The sequence below is a fragment of the Zonotrichia leucophrys genome, chromosome 5 (assembly GCF_028769735.1).
Source record: "Zonotrichia leucophrys gambelii isolate GWCS_2022_RI chromosome 5, RI_Zleu_2.0, whole genome shotgun sequence".
Lineage (NCBI taxonomy): Eukaryota > Metazoa > Chordata > Aves > Passeriformes > Passerellidae > Zonotrichia > Zonotrichia leucophrys.
This window is the reverse complement of record NC_088175.1, coordinates 2,115,826-2,143,126: the sequence shown is the minus strand read 5'-3', so window position 1 is coordinate 2,143,126 and position 27,301 is coordinate 2,115,826. Positions and strand designations below refer to the sequence as shown.

The 27,301-nt window shown below is 40.5% G+C and overlaps 1 protein-coding gene across 6 annotated transcripts in view; it reads left to right on the top strand.

Moving 5' to 3' along the window:
* ESR2 (estrogen receptor 2) overlaps positions 1-27,301 on the top strand; it is a 45,454-nt gene that overhangs the window by 13,664 nt on the left and 4,489 nt on the right. For 5 of the 6 annotated variants that reach the window (XR_010440545.1, XM_064714853.1, XM_064714850.1 and 2 more), the window contains 7 exons: positions 1,966-2,438; positions 5,887-6,062; positions 9,238-9,354; positions 17,944-18,243; positions 21,556-21,694; positions 23,869-24,002; positions 26,197-26,371. Coding sequence is in view for 5 of the 6 variants with exons in the window: in XM_064714850.1 (XP_064570920.1) it covers positions 1,966-2,438; positions 5,887-6,062; positions 9,238-9,354; positions 17,944-18,243; positions 21,556-21,694; positions 23,869-24,002; positions 26,197-26,371 (1,514 nt within the window). In the remaining variant the exon portion in view is untranslated. Of the gene's footprint in view, positions 1-609; positions 742-1,965; positions 2,439-5,886; positions 6,063-9,237; positions 9,355-17,943; positions 18,244-21,555; positions 21,695-23,868; positions 24,003-26,196; positions 26,372-27,301 lie in introns of all 6 variants that reach the window. The other variant, XM_064714855.1, reaches the window with a different exon arrangement.

The window sequence follows — 27,301 nt, the reverse complement described above, 5'->3', positions numbered from 1 at the left end:
GCCCATGCTCATCCTGAATACCTGCAGCCTCTGAGACTGCAAGGGGAATTCAGCTTGGCTTACACTGGATCTTTAAATGTGCGTTGAATCCAGTGTGCTCATTGGGCTCACCCCGAGTAACCCCTGAAAATACTCCTAAATTGTTTTGTTCCATCATTTCCTTCTAAAAAATTACCCACCCCATAACCTGGGAGTGAAAGCACCTTTGGGTTCATCAGTTTTTTTGCAGTGAATTTGCACAATGCCTGGTTTTTCCTGGAGGAGGCTGTGAAGCATCTGCTGGGGGCAGATGAAGAGTGGGGGTTTGTGAGGGGTGAGGTCACACAATCCCCTGCTTGGGCTGCTCTGGAGGGCCAGTCCAAGAACTGCTGGACACAAACAGCTGCTGAGATATCTCATTTTCCTGTTTCCCACAAAGGAAAAAACAGCAGCTGGGTCTAAAGCGCCGGAGCTGATTTAAATGAGTTTCTGGTTATTTCTACACATATCTTCAGTTTTATTGCCAGAGTGCAGAGTGAGGAGGAAGGAAAGACTCTCAATTATCCATTTTAGCAAAAAAGATTATTTCTTACATTTTCTGTTAAAGTTTCTACTCTGTCATCACCCTAGAGGAGAAAGATGTATCAATGGCCCAAGGTGGCACACTAGAAATGCCTTGGGGACAGGGAGGTTGCTGGTACTTCCACAAACCCTTGCTTGAATCTTCCTCATCTTCTTCATGGTCATGTGAGGCAAAAAAAGGTAAGAATATTCAGCATCTATACCTTGGCCACTTGTGGAATAGCAAAGCTGTGGGTGAATGTTTAGTTATCCTGTGGTTTCTCATGTTAGGATCTTATATGTAAAAGTACATTGCAATATCAGTTCTGGGGCTGAAACTTGCTCTTTTGGATACAGAATTGTTTTGAATTGCAAACTAGGTCTGTCTTCAGAGCTGGAATGAATTGCAGATTAAACTCTTAGTGAAGAATAAAGGAAAAAATGTTTTTAATGCTACAGTAAAATAATGCTTCTAGGACAGGGGTCTGTCTCAGGAGGATAATTTTGGTGGGCTTTTTTTTATCTTTTCAAATTTCTTTTCTCTCTTAAATAATTTGTGTATGCCTGAATCTGGCAAAGAGTATTTACAGTGGGCAATTTAAGGTCTTGTTTTGATAGCTGAGTGAGATGGGAGATAGAACAGGGGGTAGTTGGGATGGGGATGGAGAGTTGCAGGGAATTATAAAACTTCTGAACCTCGTGAAATCACTTGAGTTCTATTGTCAGCTTTGGAAATATCTGCACTTTATGACTTCTGCTTTTCTAATGGCTCTGTGCAGAGTGCTGTGCCCAGGGACCCCTCAGTGATGAAGTTGCACCTTGCTGAGATTCACTCCCTGTGTCCTCCTCTGCGCAGGGGGATGTGCAGTGGAGTTGTGGGTTTGGAGGGTGCAGGGGATGTGTGTGTGTTTGTCTGCTTTCACAATGCCTGCTGTGACATGTTTGTGATGGAAAAGGGAAGCACCCTGGAGCTCAAGGCTGGAGGCTGTGGTGCAGTTTGCAGCAGGAGATGGTGAGTTGTTATGAAGAGTATTGATATCTCTTCCATAGTTGTGGACCTTGGGGTAATTTTATCTCTGATAGAGAGCAGATTTACCCTGGTTGTAACTCCTGGTAATTTGTCATCTTTATCTTTGTTTCAGGCGGGCCTCAAATAGTTTTGTTCTTAAAATTTTAATTATTTTTAAGGGAGTCTGAACTCAATGTGTGTTTTAGCCTTTATTTTTAAGGATATTCTAGAAAGCTTTTTTAAAGGCAGTAAATTTGTACATTGACCATTTAAGTGCATTTGCTATGCAATCTGTTTTAACGAGATGTTTTTATGTTTTCTGGTTTACAGGTTCCTCTTTTCTTTTATTGAAAAGACCTAATGCAGAGCTTTTTTATTTTTTAATTTTTTTTTTTTTTAATTCTTTATTGTCCTAGGATGAATATTTAAACAGCCCTCTTCAATCTTGCTTCAAAATGTCCCTGTGCACATCTTCTCACAAGGACTTTTCTCAGTTGCTGCCACTTCAGGATATTGGATGCAATAAAACAGAAATTAAAAATTCACCTGCTGGCGTCATCTCTCCAGTCCCTTACAGCTGCAATCAGTCCACGCTGACAGCAGAGCACAGCCCAGTCTACATTCCCTCATCTTTCGTGGAAAACAGGCACGAATACTCCACCATGGCGTTCTGCAGCCCCGCCATGGTCAATTACAACATTGCCAGCAATTTTGGGGACCCGGAGGGCGTGGCAGCCAGGCAGACCTCGAGCCCCAGCGCTCTGTGGTCTGCTCCTGGCCACCTGTCCCCTCTGGCTCTGCACTGCCAGCCCTCCCTGCTCTATGCAGAGCAGCCCAAGAGCCTGTGGTGCGAGGCGCGCCCCATGGAGCCCGTGCTGCCTGCGGCCAGGTCAGTGATGCTTGGTTTAACACTTGCCTAAATATTGTCTACAGCTTCCTTAGCTCAAGGCTTTGCTTTTTGTGTTTGAATTAAAGTGCTGCTCCCTCTGAGAAACAAAATGACGCAAAAAACCTCCATGAGACACCAAATCACCCAGGGAGTGTTGTGTGTGTGGTTTATTTGATTGTGTGTGTGGTTTATTTAGTTGTATGTGTTGTTTATTTGTTTGTTTTTATTGCATTTTCTGAAATAAGATTTTTTTCCCCAATACCTCCTTAGACTACTATACACCAACACAGAGCATTACAAACACCTTCACAGTGAGAACAGTTTACATTGCATAAGCAAAAGCTCAAGACTGCTAGGTACTATTTTGTGCAACAAAATTAATTTTGCTCTGGCAGATTAAGTCCTTTGAGTGAAAGAGGTAAATGTTCATTCCTTTTGCCTTTTCGTACAATATTGTTTGAATTAATTTTTACCCAGATTATTTTTTTTTACTGCTTCTAATAGATGTGAAGGCTTGTTGTTTACTTGAAATTAGAGGGAAATGTTTTTCTTTGGTTTTTGGTTTTAGTATGAGCAGTCACACAGCAGTATGCATAATGTTAAAATGGGGCTGCTGCTGAAAAAACCTGACTTTTTTTCTTGCTGCTGTTCCCAACTGACTTTGTAAAGTTGCTGTGAAGAGCAGAGTCAGAGGCTAAACTTTCAGCTGACAAATTCTGTTTGTGAAACCACGTTCTTGTTCTGCAGATTTACTCATATTGTAAACCCTCACCAGGGTCTGGATCATCATCTGATGAAGCTGCTCCATTCTTGGGCACACACTTGTTGGATGGATAAAAGCTCAGGGGCTGCAGGTGCTGTTCCTGCTTCAGCAGCTGGATGTTTATTCATAGCCTCCTTATTTAACTTCAGCAGTCATTTGGAGCATGAAAAATAGTGTGTCCTGGGAACAGTTTTAGTCAGTAGTTAATAAAGGATTTGTGCTATTTTTGAGACTTCCCACACTCCTTCTGCAATGGGTGGGCTTTATGGAGTGCAAATATGCTCTCAGTGTAGGTGTGTGCATTGGGAAAGACTCTTTGGGCAGTACTTACATACAGAATTCCCCAGGCAGCTTTGATGTGAGCAGGGATCACATCCAAACTCTTTCCACTTTGGTTAAGGTTCCAAAACTTTGACAACCCTGGGAAGCTTAGGGTTTGAAGCCTTCCAGATGTTGGGACAGCAGTTGGAATAACCCAGGAGCAAGAGCATCCTGTCTGATGCTCTGCAGGGCCCTGTCTACAACAGACAGAAGGAAAGCTGAACCTGTCCCATTGGACAGGTTATTAAATACTTAAATATTAAAATATTTAATTACTTATTTAAATAAATAAGTCATCAGCTATTTGTATAGATATATAAGGACTATTCCTCATACAGCTGATGATGACTTAACTTAAAGAGAATCAAGAAATTCTGGGGTATAACTTCTTCTTCACAGAATGGTTTGAATTGAAAGGTGTCTTAAAGACCATCTAGTTCCAACCCCTCTGCCATGGACAGGGACACCGTCCTCTAGAGCAGGCTGCTCAGAGTAGAAGGATGACCAGGAGAAAATCAGTGATTTATCACTTTAAGTGAAGTCGTAATTCCTTTTTAGAAAGGTAGTATTTCTATATAGAACCCAGCATCAATACCTATTTTAATAATGTGAAACACCAAATCCCTTTTTCTTCCAAATACAGGGGAATAGGAAGGAATAGAAATGTTCTTCTCTCCTTTCATTAGCAGCAATTTAGGAATGTGTGATACAGCCCCTTTACTCTTGGGGAGAGTTCACCCTCACTGGTGTTCCCAGCATGGCAGAGAGGGAAATAGCTCAGTGATTCACCAACCCATTAATGAGGTGTGTGTGTAATCAAAGACCCAGCTTGTTAAATACTTAAACACTCCTCTGCCTTGCTGTAGCTGAATGAATTAACATTTAAAAAAAAAAATCTCTCAGTAACTTAATTGCACAACAAATATCTTAATTTTTTTCTGTTTTGAAATTTGCTCCAAGAAGCACCTTTTCCTCCTTTCCAAATTTTTAATCAGGAAATTGGAGCACATTTTCCTCAAAAACTTATGAACTTGATGATTTTCAGTTGGCATGTGGGGGTGTTTGTCCTTACCTCCTGTCATGAAACCAGCATAAAATCTACTTTTAATATATTAGTTAAAGCCTCTTTGACAGCACTTTCAGCATGTTTCTACTATTCTGTTTAAACTTGCCCTTGTTCTGTAGAAGTCATAAAACCATGTTACCTGCTGTCTTATCCCAAATGATTTTTCTTCTCCTCCTTAATCCTTCTGGAAGGTTGGATGAGGAAAATTCTAGAGTTCTGAAGTTCTGCCTCTATGCTTGAATTTATACCTACAGGTTGACTAGACACCATTCCTTTATTCAAACTCTGAGCTGCTCAGAGTTTGCACATAACACTCTTTTCTCTCTGTCTAGAAATTGTATTGACCCTGAAAGCACAATGTGCAAAACTCACCAAGAAAATGAGGTCCAGATAAAAAGGATACAATGGATGTACTTCCTATACCTAAACCAAACATTACTGATAATCTAAGCTCCTTTCCTCTTTTGTTTGTTTACAGGATCTTGGTGTCAGGAATTGGCTATTTTTTCATGGTTTTTCCTGTTTTAATTTTAATCCCTTTATGAAAAATAGTTCCTGTATGTTGAAGTTGTTTGCAACACTTCAGGGATGTCTATATCTTACTAATTTATATAAAGCAACAATTTTTTTAACGTATGGAAGTATTTTATTCATTGTGTTTCTTCATTCTTCTTGTATTCAGACTTTTTGTTTAGCATCAGGGTGATCAACGTGGGCTGAACAGAAAACATCATGAGCTGATCTTGTAGGCTGAGATTCACACCTCAGTTATTTGTCTCCAGAATGTCACTGAATGAGTTAAGCCTCATGTAAAGGATGAAGCATTGGGAATGGATGTGTGTTGTAATTTTGCCTTACTAACAGGACAAAGCAACAGCAGCTCTGTCCATTGTAGCATTTATAATATCAGTCTGAGCTGTCTGAGTTCTCCTTTTCCATGTAAAGCTCTCAAGAGGCAAAATCCACTTGGTCCACAAATTCCTGGACTTGCAATTTCCAATAATTTTTCAAGACCCATCAGCATTCTGTATGATTTTTTCCCAGGGTTCATTGATTGACTCAGCAGCAGTCCAGGTTTATGCCTAAATCCTTCTAGTGTGTCATCACTGGGATCAGACTACATGCTTTAAATGCTTTATCTTGTCAGAAAAGGCTTGGCAGTGTTTCATACTATCCTGTCTTCAGGAATGTGAAGACTCTATAGGGAGAGAATAGAAGACAATGAAAAATTATGAAATGCTTTGCAGTGCAGTTTAAATTTTTCCTCTTTTATAACAGATGTTTTTCTCTTCTATCAGAGAAACATTAAAAAGAAAAACTAATGGCAATGACTGTGCAAGCCCAATTGCAAATAATCCTGGCTCAAAAAAGGATGCCCACTTCTGTGCAGTCTGCAGTGACTATGCTTCAGGATACCACTATGGGGTCTGGTCCTGTGAAGGCTGCAAAGCATTTTTTAAAAGAAGCATTCAAGGTAGGACAAACAGGTTTTGATCATTTGCTTAAATAAATTGTTTCATGTGACCAGGGGCTGCAGCAGCTGACCTAGTAATGAGCTGCTCTGAAATCCTGGTGTCTGGTGCTCCATGCTGAAAATAGAGCAGCACATGATTTGGCTGCTTTATCTCTTGGCTCTGCTGTTATCAAGATCTGGAAATGTTACAGGGTGAGGAATTGATTTCTGTAGAGAAGAGGTGGAGTGCACAGCACAGTGAGGCCCTGCAGCACTGGGATGGCACTGCAGACCTGTGGATCTGGTGGGAGTTGTGGCCCAGCTGATTTGTAGTAATTGAGAATTAGTTATCATAGGCACAGTAGGAGTAGGCAATTATCTGGAGACTTTGCTTGCTGGGAGCTCTTCTTGACAAGAGTCTATTGCCTGGAGCTGTTGAGTCACAGTGTACAATATCCACACACTGTGGAGGATGGAAAAATATGTGTAGCAAATATCAGGTGCTAACCTGATAATCATTAATGCTCAGCCCTCCACCCTCAGAGCCTGCACTGCAGTATCTCCTACCCTGACAGGCCTCTCTATCTAAGACTTCCACTTCCATGTTTAAATTCTTAAATATTTGGTATTTAGTTCAAGTTTGCTGCATGGCTGCAGTGTGAATTAAGTGTGAGGCCCCACATTTGCTGTCACAGCTAGTGGAAGTCACACAGGCACTGTACTGCAGATTTGGACACTTATTTTCTTTAACCTTGGCCTAGTTATCCTGATCTTTGGCCTCATCTCAGGTCATTTGGTGGAAAATCATTTCTATTGACATTGGCTGCTACATGTGGATGCCAATGCAGAGAATCCTGCTGCTGTTTGATCTTTACTGTTCCTCTCCCACTTCTGCCTGCAGAGCCTTTAGGAATCTTCAGGTATTTTCTTTTCGCTCAGTATGGCAGAGATGGTGCCCTAGGAGAATCAAATTTAATTCAGAACTTTGTTTTGCCTTTTCAATTCATTGTGCAGATTCTGCCCAGGTGGATAGCAATTTCTACAAGCTGGTGCAAGTTCTGTGAATTTCTAAAATAATTGAAGAGACCTTTGTGTCCAATTGTCACAAATGGAGATTGAATTTGATCTCAAGTTGTTTTCTGTCAAGTCAATGCTTTCCCTGATCTGTGTTGCTCACATGTACTTGGGCCAGCAGCAAGTTACCCACTGTGGTCTTTTGTACACCTCAGTGTACTCTGTCAGGTAGTGGTGTTTGTAATTCAAATGAAAGAATAAAAAAAGGCACATAAAATAAAGCCAGTTCTTGGCATAAAACACTTATCGAGCACTCAGTTGCAATGCCTGTTATGCAGGATATTGTGTATTAAAATAAAAGACTTCTGGGCCTGCCATAGAACAAAACATTGGCCTTATTAATGAAATTAAAATTAGAAATATGACTGAGCAGCTGTGTGTGGTCTCCTTGGCTTGTCTGAGTGTAGTCTGTCCCACATCACTGAACATCTGCCTGCAAGTTAAATGATCCCAAGGCCACAAGAGCTTTAAAACACTTTATGGTCCTGTGTGCAACACAGAGTTTCTTCCTCCTCTCCCTCCATGTTGTGTGAAGAGTGATAAACAGTAATTTGTTTTTCAGTTGTATCTGCCAGTAAGAAATGGGACAAACTGTAACATGAGCTCTTCTTTTTAAAATTGTCCGTTCAAAAATTCAAGGCTAAAATAATTCTAATTTTGCATGGCAATAGTCACAATGGTTCAGTTAAATAATTACTCTTGGGGACGTGAACTCTTGGATTTTCACCAAGTGAAAAAAAAAATCACTCTAGTAGCTGTATTTTTGTCTGATCTTATTCTTGGCTGGGAAAAAAAAAAAAACCAAATCGAAACCAATTGAAAAAGCAGCCTGAGAGAAAAGATATTAAGAAAAGTAAATGAGTGAATATTTTTTGCATCCTTTGGTAGTTGTTGCAAGAGATAGTTCCACTATTTGACAGGAGATTATTCAACTGTATTTACACCAGGAGGGTACCCAAGTCCAGTTTACAGTAATAAACCTTTGGACCAGATTATTGATTGATGAACGACAGTAACCTAAAGGGGTTTGGGTGGGAATGCGGTGATATGGGTAAGAATAAGAAGAGAACAAAAGAGGCTGCAGTGAGAACTGATCAAAGTAAGATAAACACTTGTCCAGAATATCTAAAACATACACCCTCTCCTTGTGCTTTTCTTTGGAGTTGCAGCATGCATTATTTCATACCACTCTCCTTTTATCTTGGCATTTTTTTTTTTTGGTTAACTTTGGTCCAGGGTCAATCCTCCAAAGGCTTCTTCATTCCTGGAACTCCCCACGTCAGAGTTCAGTAAATAGAGCTGTAGTTTACTTAAATCTTTGCAGGACTGCTCTTTTCAAGTCTGCTGAGGAAAAAAAAAAAAGAAAATCTGGTATCTGTGGTGGTGCTCACAGGGATCCCAGGACGAGGGAAGAGATGAGAATCTTGACTCCACGTTTCAGAAGGCTGATTTAATATTTTATGATATATAATTTTCTTTTAATATAATATATATTACAACTATATTAAAAGAATAGTAGAAATAATTTCATCAAAATGCTAGCAAGGAATAGAAAAGGAATGAAATGATAATAAAATCCTGTGACTGCTCACAGCCTCAACACAGGTGGCTGTCATTGGTCAGGAAGTAAAAACAATTTCACATGCTGGGTAACAATTCTCCAAATCACATTCCAAAGCAGCAAAACATGGTGAAGCTAGAGCTTCTCAGCTTCTCAGGAGAAAAGATCCTAGCCAAAAGATTTTTCATAAAATATATCTGTGACAGGTATCTGCCAGCTATAGACTCCCAATACACAGTACAAAATTGGAGATTGGGAGGAAATTTCCACAAGAGTGTATGTTCCATTTTCAAAAAATGAAAAATGAGTTGGTTTTAGAAGGTGCTTGGTTATCTGACAGTCACCACTATAAAGCTGAGTAATGATGTCTGGTTAATCTTGAGGCCACAGGCTGACGTTTAAAATATAGGACAAATATTCATTTTTGCATCAGTTAAATTAATGGAGCTTAGATACATGCACACAAAAAAACTGAGTTGTTTAAAGTTGAGAGCACTCCTGGTTTGGGAGATGACCAAGATGGTTGGAGATGTTAAATTTTCCCTTCTTGCCCTGCTGCAGGACACAACGATTACATCTGCCCAGCCACCAACCAGTGCACGATAGACAAAAACCGGCGCAAGAGCTGCCAGGCGTGCCGGCTGCGCAAGTGCTACGAAGTGGGGATGATGAAATGTGGTGAGTTGGGCATGCCTCTGCTCTCAGCTGGGGTTTTGCTGGTTTTGGCTTTTTCTTCCCCTCAGCCTATTCTCTGTCTTGTTTTCCCTTGGAATCCCAGGAAGGTACAATAACTAAAGAAAGGTTTTGTAGGAAGGAATTAACTGATTCTTAAAGCTGAAGATGATTTGTCATTTTCAAACCTGTTGGAAGGTGTAGGTTAAGAGTGAAAACCATATAACATCTGCAGAGCTTTGGGGAGGCAAGCTGCTTCCATGCCATGCAGACTGGGAAATCAAGAGCTGCTGCTTCCAGAAGGTTCCAGAGGCAGCCTCTGCTGATGTGGGGTGAAGGAGCCTGTGCTGTGCTCTGCTGCTTGGATGCACTGCAGGAGCAGCAGTGTCACATCAGAGCAGTAGTGAATTAACCCAGCATTCCACCTCTGATGGTGGCAAGAGTGGGTGCCTCAGTGAAACTCCTGCTGCCAACTCTCAGCTTCCAAAAATTTGTGATTGGAGACATTATTAGAATGACATTATTAGAATGATATTTTCCATTATCCCTCTTCTTAACCGTACAAAGACTTAGCATCTACACCATTCCTCAGCAGTTTGGCCACCCATCCCTTGAAGAACAAGCTCTCTGGTTGCCAGGTTTTTGTGGGGGGCTTTGGTGGGACAGTGAGGGAAAAGCATTGGGAGGGCAGCTCCTTTTGTGAACAAGCTATTTTCAGATGATGCCCCACAGCTCTTCCACCAAAAGAAATAGTGAACCACCACTGTTTGTCGCTGCACCACTCAGAATTATACAGCCTTTTCTTTTATCCCTGTCTAGTACTTACAGCAATGTGACTTCAATGCAGTTGATAATTTATAGATTATATTTTCAAAGTTACTTTTAAGAAGAAAATTATTTGAGAAACGTTTCAATCTTATGTATGTTTACAGTCAAGGTTTGCTGTTTCTTGTAGATTCCCCAATGTGTGTAATAGAAACAGGCTGGGAAAATAACCCATAAGAACACTGGAGTGCACAGGAGAAGGTCCCTGTGTTTGGCTCTCCATGATTTGCAGGCATGCATCTTGTTTCATCCCATTTAATGCAGACACCTATTTCTGTTTCAAAACTAGACACCATTTTCATCCTCCCACAGCTTTGATCTGTGGACTGTTTGTAAAATACGACTTCTTTCATTGGGAACATTGTTTAGAATTTCAGCCTGCATTTATTGCTGAACAATTAATGTCCATTTTTTCTTGCAACAGCATTGTCTTTTAGCATAGAGGCTCCTCTTCTCTTTGTTGTTAACAGCCTGATTTTGTTTAAGGACTGCATCATAACCCTCACAACCTTTGTTTTAGTTGGCTAAGTAAAGCAAGAAAACTTCTCTTGCAAAATAGGAAAGTAGACGAATCTGGAAGTCATCAGGGTAGCTTGTCCCTCCACCTGCTCCAGGCAGAGATAACCCAATTTTCACTTGGATGGCCAGAATCATGGGCAGCCTTCTGGTGCCTCTCCTCCCTGCAGCGGCACTGACACATTGCTGCTGCTGCAGGAGCTTTCCTCTGCTCACACCCAGGATCAGATTTGCCTTTTCCAAGGTAACATCCTGCTGGCAGTTCATAATCACTCCACGATCTGTTGTGACTGCAGTCACCCTGTTCATTTCCAGCTGACAACTCCCAGAGCAGAACTGAAATTTCAACTGTTCCTTGAATTATTTTTGTACTCCTCAAGTACATTTAGTTTCTTCTGCTCAAGTCAGATGCTTCTTTCTTTGTGAAGCTCCTGTTTTTTCCCTCAGTGATGGTCCATCTCAACTTTAGTGGTGCTTGGTCTTACCTCCAGCAAGGAAAGCCTTATGCCTGCAAATAAGATTCCTTCCAAAACCTTTCTGAATGGTGCCACTGTCTTTTGGTCATTTTTATGACTCAGAATTTTGCTCAAAGTTTTTCCAAGGGAGCTTTCTATAAAGCCCCTGTTCTGGAGTTGGAAAGGTTTGGTAAAATTTGATTCCATAATGATATTATAAGGTAGACCTCCACAGTGCTTGCCTTAAATTAATCCTTTTATTCTAGCTGTCCAAAAAGTCCTGGTGTGTGATTAGACCTCATAGGCACTGTGGTATTACAAGTAATAAATTATAGTATGCACTTATGTCCTAACCTGTGCTCCCTTGAATCTTGTCACATATTCATAAACATGTTTTTTCTACCATAATGATTGTCTGCAGGATATTGATGACTTTGCCAGAAAAAAAAAAGATTGAAATGATAACTGAAAAAAAAACCCCTGTATTTTTAAATAATTCATTTTTAAAATAGTAGCACTAAAGCTTGAAACTCTCAAGAATTTAATTTGAGAATCTGAACAATTTATTTTCAGAAAAAATAACATAAAAATTACTCAGAACTGTCTGAGTCACCTGATGAGTTAAGTGGCAGCTGTGAGCAATGCTGGTGTATGGACACATGGTGACAGACATTTAAAGCTGACAGATTTTAAGGCAGTATTTCTTGCATGAGATGTAAATGCCATTTCCTACAAACCAGAGTGATTATCTCCCAGACATTTTCTTACAAGAATCGTGCTTTAATAAAAACTTTGTATTGTAGAAAGCCATAAAAGAGAACACTTTGTTTTTAATGAAGGCTTTTCTGCGTCTCTGCTCCTTTCTGAGGTCAGTTAGAGAAAGGATTGGTTCACATCTGCTAAAGCCCTGGATGGGATGGAATGGTTTGTGAGTGCATTTCTGCTCAGTGGAGACTAGTGTCCAGCAGAAGTGATAAAAGAGGTTCAATTGCCACTCTGTAGTTTGAGAGCTCTTCATAAAATCTCTGCACCATTCCCATCATAACTTTAAATCCTTGCTTTGCATATTATCAATAGACAACTCAAGAGAAAACACTTAAGAACTTGTTTAAAGCAAGTTTGTGTGCCTAAATCTGATTAAGCAGTACAGGCCATCTTCCATGCAAAGAGAAGGTAGAAAAGTGTTGCTCTAGAGCTTTATGGTCTGAAATTCTCTTGGATGTCATCACCTTCAGAAATGTGAAAAATTCAGCCCAACAAGCCACAGGTATTTTGGTGGAGGCCAGCTTGGGGTGCCTTGTATTGAGGTGATACTGGATTTTCCTATGAAAAATAGAAAATATTCATATATCATATAAAAATATTCATATATCATTGCCAAAAGCACATGGGTCATAGACATTGCATCTGCCAATTCCTCTGCAGGAAATCTCTGTTGCCTGCTGTTCCAAACAAGGAAGCTACTGCTAAAGTTTGGCAGTGAAAGAAAAATAATTAACAAAAAAATTGCACTATCATTAGGAACAAAGAAAACAGAAAAACTGCAGTAAGCTCTGCCCAGAAAACTTGAATAAAACAGACCAGGATAAACCTGATCTTCCCTTGGAACCTTCTGGTGTTTGGCTGGGGAGCTGAAATGGACTTGGACTGTTTGCCAAAGGCAGTGAAGAAGAGGGGAGTTGCTTCATCATTTTTCACTCTCAGATCAGCAATCCCCTGCTTTGCTTTTGGTTTGCTTCCTGAGGCTCAAATAGAATAAAATAAATAGGCTCAAATAAAACTCCTTCTTTCACAAGGAGTTTTCAGTTTCCCTGACTTTCATTTCCCTCCTCTGCACTGCTCCTGTATCTTTTCCCCCATGTGTCTGTTCTCAACATGTTGAAATTGCTCCAAAGGTGAAGCTCCTTTCAGCCCTGAGTGAGGAGGCTGAGAGGCCACACTCAAGTGATGGAGAGATGCTGCTCTTGAATAATTTGACAAGTTTGCAGGGAGGAAAACAGATTTCTCTGTGGGCTGGTTCAGGATTTGGCCCTTTCTCCTGTCTGTGGGCAGCTGAAATACTCCAAAGTACTTTACACACAGAAAATAAGTGGGGACAAAATGTTTCAAGGCATTCTCTGGACATCAAATGTATTAATTGAATTTCAGCTTTTATAGCAAGCACTAGAATTTCTGCTCACATTCTCATGTGCACACAGGCAGACAGCAGCTCCTTTGTCAGTGGCTCCACTCTTGAGAATTCAATTTGAGAGCCTGCTCTGGAGTGTGTACTCACCAGAACATTTGCATTTGCTTTGAAAGGTGGCTGGAGTGATCATGATTTACCAGTGTGTACTGGAGCAAGTTTACCCTCAGATTCTTTCAAAAACTGACTATAAAATACCCAGTGGTAGAATCTGCAGCTGCTACAGACCTGGTTGGTTTTATGAGCCATTGCCAGGGACCAAAATCAGTGTGAAGGGCAACATGCCACATAGCTACCTACCATATCAGACAGCGTTTGTGATTTTCAGAGAATTTGCAAAGCTTGAAAAATAGTGTGTTTCACTGCCAGCAATGCCTGCTGTGGCTGAGTGAACAACAGGCTCATTTTAATGAACTTTTTCCAATGTGCTTCACTTCTTATATCTTGGGGTCATTTACTCATGGTCTGTGGTGCTGCAGCTCAAGGTCTTGCCCTTGGCCCAGCATTGTCAGCTGAATTCAGCAATTTTCTTGCACAAAATAGCTCTAAATAATGAGAGTGTTAGGAGGAATGAGGGATTTGATCATTTTGCACTTCTGCAATTGGCTGAATTACCTTTATAGAAATGAATATTAGATATTAAGAACAGTTAGGGAGTTTGTAGCAAAGTAATAGATAGCCCCTAACCTGGGAAGATGTATTTTATTTCTCTGCCTTTACACACATTGATCCACATCTCTGTACTTAAAACATTAGGCTGGTCAATAATTATTTATAACATATAGTTTTATAAACAGTTATACATGTCTTTTGTATGCCAAAAATATATATAAGTAGAATTTCTTGGTCCTGCCTAAACTTTGGATTTAAATAGAAAGAAAAGAAGTTCCTTTATGTTGTTGAAAGCTGTTGTTTTAACTGGAAAGACTGGTGACTAGAAAGTTTAAATGTAGCTTTCTTTTACTTTAAATGCAAGCAGAAATATAGAAAGTTTTAATAAATGGTATATCTTTTAAGTATCTTTTATGCACACTGCTCATTCATTCAGCCTACTTCTGTTTGGCAAGATATGGTGAATAAAAACCACTGCAAATAACTCAGAATCTGCTTTGGTTGGGTTTTTTCCCACCTTTGTTTTGTCATCAGTTATATTTTCTTTAGTAGCAAGTTTTTACGCAGAGATGTAATACTCCTAGTCTGCCTTTCTGGACTGGTAATGTTATTATAGAAATTTGGTAAATGTTTTAAGTTGAGCATATTTTATATAATTAATTGGTTATATAAGAAACTTGATGCAGTTAAATAACATAAAGTAATTTAAAGGGGTTTGCTAGTTCCCAGTAAGAACCCTCCACAACTTGTGAGATCTTTAATACTCTCAAAAATCATAACCTGATTGAATTATCTTTAGATGAAGCACTGAGTGCAGCTGTGCAGATGGAAATTGTTCAAGATTTTCTCAATTAGAACAGAATGCTGAAATTCTTTTTAAATTGCTTCTAAGTTTAATTTCTTTGATATTCATCAAAGTATCTGCTCAATTATCTGTGTGTTTATATTTTCTGTATATTTATATAAGCTGAAAGTTATATTTATAGGTTACAAAATGTTATTTAAAGATCATTACAACAGTGAATTGGAAAGGGTAACTCAGATAACACGTCACAGAGCATTTGGAATTTTGCATAACCCAAGAAAATTTTTACTCTATTCTGCCCATGGCTTTTATTCCCTTTGCTATTTTTCTTGTTCTGTTTTTCAAGGTGCCCCTGGGAAATGTGCTTCAGGTTTCTAAACAGTGAAAACAATGCTTTCTTTCTTGGTGGTTATGGTCCCTCCCATGCTGTGGAGATCAGAGCCCTGCATCTCTGTGGGCAGAGCACCTGGTACCTGGGCATCTCCTCATCTGCCTCCAGCTGCACTCTTGTTCCTGTTGCCCACTGCCCTCTCAGCTTTTACTTTGTGTCTTCCCTGATGGAAAATACATACTTTCCGTGCATTACAAGATTTCAGAACAGAAATATTTCTAGTATTTTTTGGAAGCTTACAAACCACTTCAAGATCTTCCTCTTGACCTTTGTGCACTAGGCAAGAAATGAGGCTTAGCACAGAGTTCACTACGTGATCCAGGTGTCTTTGTAGAAAATATTCTATGCCTTGGTGGCCTTTGACTCTCCTCAGGAAGGATTTGCCCAGACTGATGGTGGGAGAAATTGCTTTGTTACTTCTGTAGTTCTGCAGGGAACCTTTTTTTTGGGTATTTTCATCAAATCTCCTTCCATGAATCTGCATAAGATAATGTCTCGTGCTCTGTCTCTGCTGGTATGTTACCCTCCCTTAGTTGCTATTCATCTGCTCTGGCAGCTTCTAGCTAGTTGTCATTTGGCTAAACATTTGGTTCCACAAATTATTTATTTCCATCAATCCATTATTTGTGCAAATTTCCTGTCTGCATTCAGCCCATTTCATCCTACCCACATCCCTTTCAAAGTTGCAAAACCATCCTTTCTCCAAATGGTGCAGACCTGAAGCTGGACTAATTCAAAATGGTCCCACAAATTATTTATTTCCATCAATCCATTATTTGTGCAAATTTTCTGTCTGCATTCAGCCCATTTCATCCTACCCACATCCCTTTCAAAGTTGCAAAACCATCCTTTCTCCAAATGGTGCAGACCTGAAGCTGGACTAATTCCAAATGGTCCCACTTGGATAGCTCTGTGCCTGAGGTCAGTTCATCAAACCAGCTTTGCCTGTTGGGCTTCTCCAATCTCTTGGATTTCCAGGGAAAGAATGTTCTCCAATATTGAGAACTTCTTTAATGAGAACTTCTTTAACTTTCCCCTGCATCCAACATGGTTTACTGAACAGGCAGCAAGTGAGAGTGAGAGCCATGGACAACAGAAAGGTCCACATCCTGAAAATACTGGAATACTCAGTTGGTCCTTATTCAGTCAGGCTGTTCCTGAGTGGCCTTTGCATCCACCCCTCCTACAGACTGACCCAGATGCTGTTTGGCAGCTGCTGAAGGTGTGACAGGACTGTGACCTGAAAGCCACCTCCACCTGAGCCTGAGCTCTTGTTTAGCAAGACAAAGCCTTGTCAACAGCATCTGAAATTAATTTGTTGTGCCTCCACTGCCCTTATGTTTAATTTGGCTAATCTTTGGACCTCTTTGCTAGCTGAAGTAGAACTGTAGCTGACTATTTTATTAATATTGTGGTTTTGGAGAAGCTCTTAGACTCTTTCCTTGGAAGCTATGCAAAAACAGGCAACAGTGATGCTACCAATAACACTGACCAAGAATTGGACAATGTTTAGATTTGTCAGAACAAACAATTAAATCTGGGAATGTAGAGGACCAGTTCTCTTTGCAACAGAAGTAGCCTTCTGCACACAGAACTCCACACAGGGTGTTTGCTCTTAGTTGTAGATATTTGAATTCCCTTTGGAGAAATTTCTGCTGGCTTTTTGGGGTATGGGCAGAAAATGGGCTGAATCTTATGAATCCCTGGCTGAACATCCAGCTAATTCTGAGGCCCACTTGTGCTCGTTCCTGAAACATCTAATCTGTAACAACCCGGCCCAGACTTTCAAGTTTTTTATTCCTCCAGATTATATATAAAGCAAAATTTACAATCAGCTATCATTATTTGCCTTTAAAGATCTGATTTATATATTTTTGATATCAATGAGAGTTTTCCACTGGACTTTTAAACTGAGCTAACTGAGGTTCAAAACCAAACATTTTTAAACTTTATTTTTGTTCAGCAAAATAAACAAACCCCCTCAGCTGCAGTCAGCAGGGGAACAAAGTTAAGTCTGTGCTGAATGTCCTAGAAACTTAATGTTCAATATCACAACATCTAATATTAAAGAATTTTCCTCCTTCTCCCCAAACATTTGTGTTGGGACCCAGGACATTCCTCTGGATGCCCTGGGTGATTTGAGACGCTGGCAGGGGGCTCAGAGACCTTGGCACGGAGTCAAAAACACCTGTGCCTTTGATTTTAGTCCGTGGAAAAAATTACCAACTCTGTGTGAAGATTTACAAGCCACAAGAGTTTGAGTAGAATGATGGTGAATTTGTCACAGGGTGAAAAAGTGTCAATTTTTTTGGGAATTTTGGGGGTTTAGAATGGGGCCACCCAAGAGGCAAGATGGAGGAATCTGGGCCTGTCCGGTCCTTCTTCTCCTTCTTCTTGTCCTCCATTTTCTGCTGTGATGGTGACACTTTTTAATTGGTTTAGAGTAGAGACAGACGGCCTAACATAGGTGATAGGTATTGGAAAATTATTGTAAATAATGTACAGGTAGTTCTTAGTATAAAAAAGTTAACACTACCCCCAGGGCAGGTGTTGTGCCACAACTTGACCTGCTGGATAGATCTCAGCAGGTGAGAGAAAGAATATAATAGATAAGAAAAAATAAACAACCTTGAAAAGCAGAACCAACGAATCTTGACTTTTTCTTGGGTCGTGGGGCTGGGAAAAAAGACTTTCTAATACCTTGGGGTCATCTCGACCACAGAAACCCGAGCCATTTGGGTTTACACAAGGGAGGAAAATTCTGTGGGGAAAATCTCTCCAATGCAACGTGTGGTTCTCGTGGCAGGCTCCAGGAGAGAGCGCTGCGGGTACCGGATCCTGCGGAGCCACCGCAGCGCCGAGGAGCGCGCGCACTGCCTGGGCAGGGCCAGGAGGTACAACGAGGCGGCCACGAGGGTGAAGGAGATCCTGCTGAGCGCCCTCAGCCCCGAGCAGTTCGTGCTGACCCTGCTGGAGGCAGAGCCGCCCCACGTGCTGGTCAGCAGGCCCAGCAAACCCTTCACCGAGGCCTCCATGATGATGTCCCTGACCAAGCTGGCGGACAAGGAGCTGGTGCACATGATCGGCTGGGCCAAGAAGATTCCTGGTGAGGAGTTTGGTTTGTTTTGGTCAATGGTTTGGTTTGTTTTGGTCAATGGTTTTGTTTGGTTTTGGTCCATGGTTTGGTTGGTTTTGGTCAATGGTTTGGTTTTGGTCAATGGTTTGGTTTGGTTCTGGTCAATGGAATGGTTTGGTTTGGTTTTGGTCAATGGTTTTGTTTGTTTTGGTCAATGGTTTGGTTTGTTTTTGACCAATGGTTTGGTTGGTTTTGGTCAATGGTTTGGTTTGGTTTTGGTCAATGGAATGGTTTAGTTTGGTTTTGGTCAATGGTTTGGTTTGTTTTTGACCAATGGTTTGGTTTGGTTTTGGTCAATGGTTTTTCAATTTCCAAACCAACCTCAATTTTGGCACAGGGCACTTTTAGTTTATTTTCAACATATGAAAATGAACTAAATAAACAAAATAAAATAGAAATAAAAGTAATAATAAATAGAAATAAAAACGGTTTCTTGGCAGTAAGAAATAAAAACTTTTTCTTGGCAGTAAGAGAACTGTGTGAAGAAAACCCATTGAAGCAATCAAACCCCTTCAAAACAGTTTTTGGGAATGCTGACACTTTGTTGTCTCTGTGTTTTTTCTAATCACTCCTGTTACAGAGAACAGAAATAAAAAGCATTTTAGAGCAATGCCAAAAATAGATGGGATGTTTAATATACACCCAACTATAAGTGACACTGCTGTATCACATGGCAGTTGGACTATTGACTTCAATGTAGACTGATTTTTTTGTTTTTTATTAAAAAGTTGTGATGACTAAAGATCAGGACATGGAATTTCATTTTTCAAAAACTCTTGCATGAAGGTGATCATGCCCATGCCTGGTTCCTAGAGGTAAGATCTTAGGAAAAATAGAGAGCTCTTGACTAATGGCCCAGTGAGCAGTAATTTTACTTTCTGAAAAGCTGAATATTTGCTTTTGTGTACTCAGGTTAGAAGTCCATTTTCATCTCAAAGGTATTATTGGATATTATTCTGATACTCTCAAAGTTATTATTGGATATTATTTTTACACTCACTGGAGGTGAAAAAAAATCCTTGTTGTATTAACAGTAACTTTTTGCATAAATAGGAGAAAAAGCATGTTAGTATTTTGTGGTTTTTTTGTGTTTAATATTTAATGACAGTCTTTTGTTATGAATTTTACTCTGTGGCTATATTTTTGTTCTGGACTTTCAGCCTAATGCAGTATATTTTTTGTTGCTCAGTCAAATAGAAGCTGACATCTGGGTTTTTTTCCTTCTGAATTCCAAGTATTTTAATTCTCAGTTGTCAGGTAGCAGAACACAGCTTCTGTAATTGCCTTTTGCTTTGCTGACCTAGTCTAAAAGAGTTTACATGGTGCATTGCTGAACCTGTATTGCAGATCAATAAGATGTTGTCACAGTATTGAAATTTGGGTTCATTATGCAGCCCAGTGTGTTGCTGACCAGAGCAATGTGTCTTTTCCTAGGTTTTACACATCCAGCACAATTTTTTTTTTCTTCTCTGTCTTACCAATCTATAATTAAATTATAAGAAATAGAGCCCACAATCTAAAGGATGTGTAATACAACCAGAGAAAAATTATTAGGTTAATGTAGTCTGGGGGAAATAAAATGGGGCTCCTGAGGCTGCAGTGAAAGCTGTGGTGGCTGTTTGCTGTCCTGCACCTCTGGAGCATGAGATTTGTTAGGAAAAAGAGAATTAGAGTCCTTCTAACAGCTGTGCTCAATGGCCACAGCTCCTACTGCTGCCACTGATAATGTGAATTTAGCAGATGACATCCGTGATAAATCTGGATCTTCAAGGACCTGGAGATTGAACCCTGGGACTTGGTCTGACATCACTCAGCTGAGAGAGTCTTTAAACCTGATAATTCCTTGTTTGTGCTAGAGAAATCAGTACATGGCAGTGTAAATGTTTATTTAAATATACTCTGAAATGTCTTTGGGCTGTTGTTTCCCAGGAAACTGGCACTGTCAGTTTCTGTACTGTTTCACACTTCCATGAATATTTCCCTAAAAGCAGTTTTAAATGATGAGTGTGTGTGGCAGATAATCTGTTGTTGGCTGTGTGTTCTGCAGTAAATTCTGTGACAGTGGAGCCCAGGAGGGAAGGCACCGCTCCTGGCTCCTGTTTATCCCTGCTATGAAACCAGAGGCAAGGCTGCCCCAGCTCTGGAAAGCAGCACATTCAGTGATGATAAAAGTGAGCTTTGCCCAGCTCATGTCAGCCCCGGCTGTCATTGACTGTCCTCCAGCTGAGTCCTGTAATAAGATTAAAATGCATGGAGCATTTGTGTAAATTACTGACAGAGAGATTCTTTGGCAGCCCAAATGTCCTGTGCGTGTTTTAACACCTCAGACAACCAGGAAGAACTTCAGGAAACCAATCTGCCATGGCCAGGCTGTGCCTGGATTTGTCACCAAGCAGCATCAGAGATGGCAGCTCATCTGAAAATGGAGCACCTTTGCCAAGGGCCCAAGCTAAAGAAGCTCAGCTTTGAAAAGTGTGGCCTGATCTTGTTTTTGATCACTGAGCAGCCCTTCCTCATATCTGTGTTTTCCTCCTTGACTGAACTGTCTGTTTTCCCACCCATGTTTTGATAATTGATAATTTATACTTCTGATCTTTTGGAGTGTATGAATTTTATTTCTCCTATTTTTTCTTTTGACTTCTAAGCATTATTTTTTCCCTAGTCTTTTTTTTTTTTTTTTTTTATCAGGGGAAGAGAAGAGGTTGGCTGTGTTTGTCTCTGCCTTCTGGCTGTGCTGCAGTGTTATCTGAGGCCTTGCTAAAAGTTCTGGAGAGAAATGAATCACAGAATCATGGAATGAGTGGGGTTGGAAGGGACCTCAAAGATCACCTTGTTCCAACCCTCTGAGATGTGCAGGGGCACCTTCCTCTATCCCAGGCTGCTCAGAGCCCCATCCAGCCTGAACATTTCCAGGGATGGGGCATCCACAGCTTTTCTGGGCATCCTGTGCCAGGGCCTCACCCTCACAATATTTCTTCTAACATCTCTTTTAGGACAAGAACATAAAGCAGGTGACTCTGCAGTCATTTGAGTTTCAGCAGCTGTACGGGACTAATTGCACTAAAACACCACTCTGCTTTATTCCAAATAGTTTTTAGATAATGATAATTGCAAATATTTTGGTTCCTAATTCAAGGGGTAGCCTGCCACTGTGGATGTCAGTGCTCCCTTATCTTCACAACTCATAGTTCTTTCTGGCTTTTTTTTGTTTCTCATATGCTCATTTTTCTTTATTAAAACAGACATTTAACAAGTTATTTTATGCTATTTGCATCACTTTAGGCTTCATTGATCTCAGCCTCTATGACCAAGTGAGGCTCTTGGAGAGCTGCTGGATGGAAGTTCTGATGATTGGTTTGATGTGGAGATCCATCGACCATCCTGGGAAACTGATTTTTGCACCAGACCTTGTATTAGACAGGTAAGAGGAGTAAATTTATTGAGAGCATTTCAAATTAGCATGGTTGAAGGTGGGGAAGAGGATTCAACATTGCAGATGTTATTAATACTTCATCTAACAATATAATTTACTTGTGCTTGTAACAATCACGTCCTAAGGTTCCACATCCTTACAGGGCTTAAGGAATGCTAAGCTTTAAAAGCATTGTTGAACTTGCAAATTCCTGAACTCCTCTAGCACTGAGTGTGAAGTTTCTCTTCACGTTTTTCTTCTCTCATTTTTTCCCATCTTTTGGTGATTTTGTTCCCTTTGTTCCAGGTCTCATATGCTGAATGTCAATACAAGACACTCCTACATTGTCCTTTTGTCCCTACATCCCTCATTAAAAAGAAGATACAGTTTCAGGCAGTATTTTAATTATTTTAAATAGGTTTCCTGCCAATTTTGTTCCTGCCACTACAGCTGAATCCATAGTTAGCTGTAATAGTGAACATTGGAGCATTAGCTGAGAGGGATTGCTGTTGGATACTAAGAATATTTTTTCAAGCTACAGCAGAGTGTTTTCAAGTTTAAAGATTATTTCTCCATAGCATCATGTACCAGGAAGGAAGAATATGGATTAGTAAGGATGTTTTTTTACAGAACCTTAGAAAGATTTGACCTGTGCTTCACATTGGTAAAAAGTTAGGGAAGCAATCTACTCTCTTAGGTAGTTTTAAAATATCTTTTCAACCTGGGGAAATTGAGATTTGCACCAGTTCTGTGGCATGCAATCAATAATTAGATACAGATAGGTAAAATTGGCTTATAAAAATAATTTATAAAACAGAGGAAATAAATATTATTTGCTCATATAAAATTCAATGCAAGGACATGTTGCACTGTTCAGTGCAATGACCAGAAATTGATGAAAATGTACAATACATTTAATTGCTCAAGAGTTTTGAGAATATTTGATGCATTTCTTCATTTCCTCAAGACATGGCAGAGTGGGAGCTTACAAGTGTCTGGGCATGCTGTAATTTTATTCAGGGCATCCTTATACCAACCTGGTCTGTAACTTCACTGCTTTTATCTTACAGAGGATAAGTTCTAAGCTGAACTTAGAATCCCAGAATGGTTTGGCTTGGAAGGGACCTTAATAATCATCTCATTCCCTTAATAAAAGCTCAATATTCTTTGCAATGCGGAACACAGGAAACTGGGGAATAAAAAAATACTTTTTTCAGGCAGAACCTGCTGCCCCAGGTGGTGTAACCTGCATGTTCCTGCCTCCAGCCTGAAGGCTCAGCACCTTTCTCTTGGGATCCAGTAAATTTATTTCATTCTCCTGCACTGCTGTGCTTAAATCTGTCTTGTCTTAAAAATGTTACAGAGAAAAAAAATCTCCTGTGAAAAAGAGGATAAGGAGCCTCCCTTTTAATACTGTTGTTGTAGAGCTTAATCCCTTTTTTAGTCTAGTACATATAAAACAAAACTAACAAAAAACTGGAACAGCAACTTCAGTAGCTTGAGATTTGCCACTGCTGATTTTTAAACAAATAGGAATGACTTGTTTGGGGTGTTTTTCAGATCTGAAAATAAGACCACGTCTCATGTCCAAGATGGGGAAAGTTGCATTCTATAAATATTTGCAAATATAAAAATATCCAAACCACAAAACCACCAAAACCCCAAATAACTTTCAGTACCTCCCCAGAAAATAGTGCCAGGAGATAGGGACAAGAGTTGTTTTATTCTTTAAAAGTGTCTTGCTATTCCAAGCAACTTATTTTGGGAAGTCTTTCTTTTTACCAAGTCCTGAGGCCTCAATTAGTTACAAAAATTATATTATTGGTTGCGAATGACTCCTTATGAAACAAATCTGGAAAATTATTCAAGGTGATATTGTGTCCTGCACTACAGGATTTCAGACTGATTATCCAGAATTATACCGACTGAGAAGACACATAAATATGATCACACTTATGGCCAATCCTGCTTGCACTTTAATGAGAAAATCAGTTTCTTATAAATGCTGACCTTTCACACCAGTGTAATTTTCAATTCAGATTTCATGACAGATCCTGTTAAATCCTCCCAAAGATGAGATTAGATGGGCCTTCTGCAGCCTCCTTCATGCTTTGACTTTTATCTGTCTGAGTCAGTTCCTTAATTCTCCTTTTTTTGGTAACGTGTTGAATGTGTTTCCATAGGGATGAGGGGAAATGTGTAGAGGGGATTTTGGAGATCTTTGACATGCTCCTGGCCATGACCTCGAGGTTCCGGGAGCTGAAGCTGCAGCACAAGGAGTATCTGTGTGTCAAGGCAATGATCCTCCTCAATTCCAGTGAGTATGTGCTTGCCTCTAATACTCACCAAAACTGCACCTTTCATTGTGAGGGTGGCTGGGAAACCAGCCTCCAAAAACCCAAAATGTCAAATGATAAAAAACTCTTGGAAGAGAATAATAGCAAAGGATTTGTCTCTGGTAGATTGTAAAGATTTTTGCTCAGGAGACTTCTAAGCTGTAAAATTTGCTGGTTTTAGGGGCTATGTCCTGTTCTGCATGAAAGACCCCAAGTTCTGATAGTTTCTCACAAGATGGGGCTCATGGCTCCTTTTGGATGGGAAATTTTGGTCCCATCTTTGTGGATCCTTGTCATATGTGAAGTTACTATACAGTCCTACAAATATGTCCTTAATTCTTAATTCTAGTACTACTAGTTACTCAACTGAGTGATGATGAATGGGGCTTAATAGTTCCTATTTAATGTTTCTATTTAACGGTGATGAGTTGGTAAGAAATGCTTGGAACTACTCAGCAGTTCTGAAGGGTGAGTTTCAGGACAGGAGCTTTGCTTTGCAGCCTCTCACACTAGGTGCGGTTTTGCTAGTTTAGGGTAGCCTGCAGTAAAAATTACTTTTTTCCCCAGAACATTTCAGAGTCAATATTGACAAAGACCAAAATCCCACAACAAAATAGCAGCTAAGCTATTTGCATCTAGTGCTTTCAGCAAGAAGCTGCTGCATAATTCTTAATCCAGTACTGAAGGGGAACAGTCCAGCTGCAATCCCACTTGTCTGTCCCTTGTTTGAGTTGGGAGTGTTGATCTGCTGGAGGGTTGGAAGGCTCTGCAGAGGGATCTGGGCAGGCTGGATTGATGGGTCAGGACCAACAGCACGAGAACCAAGTTCTGGGTCCTGCACTTTGGCCACAAAGTCCTCCTGCAGTGACACAGGCTGGGGGAACAGTGGTTGGAAAGCCATGATGATGATGATGATGAGAGGAAATGGCTTCAAGCTGCAGCAGGAGTAGTTTAGGTTGGATGTTAGGAACAATTTATTCACAAAAGGGATGGTCAGACATTGGAACAGGCTGCCCAGGCAAGTGGTGGAGCCACCATCCCTGGAGGGATTTAAAATGTGGCACTTGGGGATGTGGTTTAGTGATGGCCTTGGTAATGCTGGGTCAAAGGCTGGGCTTGACCTTAAAGGTTTTTCCAGCCTAGATGGTTCCATGATTCTGTGGAGACCACTATTTCAACAGACAACAAAAGCTGTTCTTTTTTTCCCCTAAAATACCCACAAAAAAACTCCAAACAACTAAACAAAACAACCTGCAAAAAACCAGCCAAAAAGCCCCAACCAAAGTCCACGTTCATCAGCCATATTTTCTTCAAAGTTCATGTTTTAAAAGATCTGTCCATTCTCTTCTTTTACTCTCCCTTCTTGACAAAATTAATAATTTGTCCCTAGTTTTCAAGGTGTTCTGGAGCTCTGTCCTTCCATAGGTATCTCTGGAGGGACTGTTGAGATTTTTTCTTTCCCTGGTCCCAGGTCTCTTCTGCTTTATCAATAATGTTATTGTGTGTTTCCAGACCTTCTTAGCGATGATTTATTTTTTTCCTTGTCCATATCCCCAAACCTCTTATTTTTCTTTTCTTCTTCTTTTTTTTTTTTAATTGTATTTTTGTAGGGTTTTTGTTGTTTTGTTTGGTTTTTGTTTGGTTTTTTTTTTTTTTGTTTTGATTTGGTTTTGCTGACTTTCAAGGTTTCTCACTGCAGACCTTTGCTGTTATTATGACACTCTTAGTGATCTGTAGGGAGACCAGGACCAGTGGGTCACTCTGAGCAGTGTCCCTGCCATGTTCTCCTTCCTCCCTATTATATACTCAGGAAAAAAGGGTTTTTTTCAACAAGAAGGGATTAGAACAAGCATAATATTATAGATCATAATAATACAAAAAAACACAAGGAGAGAAAAACCCTGGAGAATGGAGAGCACTTCATGACCTGACTGAAGGGTTTATGTGCAACAAGTCCAAGGAGGATTTGGAAGAACTTCTCACTTAGCAAATGATGGGACCATCAAATTCAAACTTGATGTGGCATACAGAGCATCATTTGTACAGTCTTGGGGGGGGTGTCAGGGCATGTATCTTCTCTAATTTTGTTGAAATATTACATATTTAAAAAATCTACAGTTGCACCTATTTTTCTTCCTCACCAGCAGCAAATATTTCTTCCTCTTCTCTGGTTAGGCATGTTCCCCTTGTCAGCAGAGGAGCCTGAGAGCAACAGGAAGCTGCACCACCTGCTCAATGTGGTCACAGAGGCTTTGGTGTGGGTTATTGCCAAGAGTGGCATCCCCTCTCAGCAGCAGACCACTCGCCTGGCCAATCTGCTGATGCTGCTCTCCCACGTCAGGCACGCCAGGTACGGTCTGCAGAGGGTGTGTAACACTTGGGTTATGTCACTGTTTGTTCATTACAGCAAAAAAAGAGGTGGCTGAGCTCCAGAGCACTCCTGAGGGAATCCTGGTGCTGCTCTTCACCTTTGTCACTGTGAGGCTTTCCTTCCCAGCACAACAAAACAGGCAGTAAGCTCAAGTGCTTGCTGGCACTTAAAGACATGATGATATGAAAATGTTGTCTTAACCTTGTTACATTAAACTATTCATTATGTGTCTGCCTGAAATGTTTAACAATAACACAAATTGAGCCTTTCATCCAGCCATCAAAACCCTTCCATTCAAAATGAAAATCTCTTCCAAAACTGATTTGCAGTGTGGGCTTTGGTAGAGCAAAGTGGATTTTGGGGACCAAGTTTTTCCCACACCAAATTTGTTGTCTTTTACATGGAACCACAGAGTTTTTACCAAGTGACTCATGCTGCAGCAATACCAGGCTCCTGCTTTTTCCATGGGAAGTGTCTCCAGTTTCTGAATCTCCTTTGAGATGTCCATCTCTGCTTGTGGTACAGCAGACTGAAATGGGGATCCTACAAAGAGAGGTTTTGATTTTCAATCTGTCATTTTAAATTATTACCCAGAGGCCAGCTATTGACTAAGCTGTCTCATGGCTTGACTTTGGACTGTGTGTGCAGGGAAGATGTCCTGGGACCAGGCTGGAGCACACAAAGCAGAGCTGGGCACATCTGTAGGGACACTGAAAAGGGGATGGCCACCTTTGCAATGAACTTCCTGGGACAGCAAAGGCAGCAGCAGGGATCTGATGGTGCTGAAATCCAGCTTTTTAATAGTCAGTTTGTGGGCTGGGGGTGAGTTTGAGAGCTGGCCTTGAAAAAGCTCCAGCCCCAGCCAGAGCTGAACCTGTCTCTCATGGCTCTGATCTCTGCCATCACCTG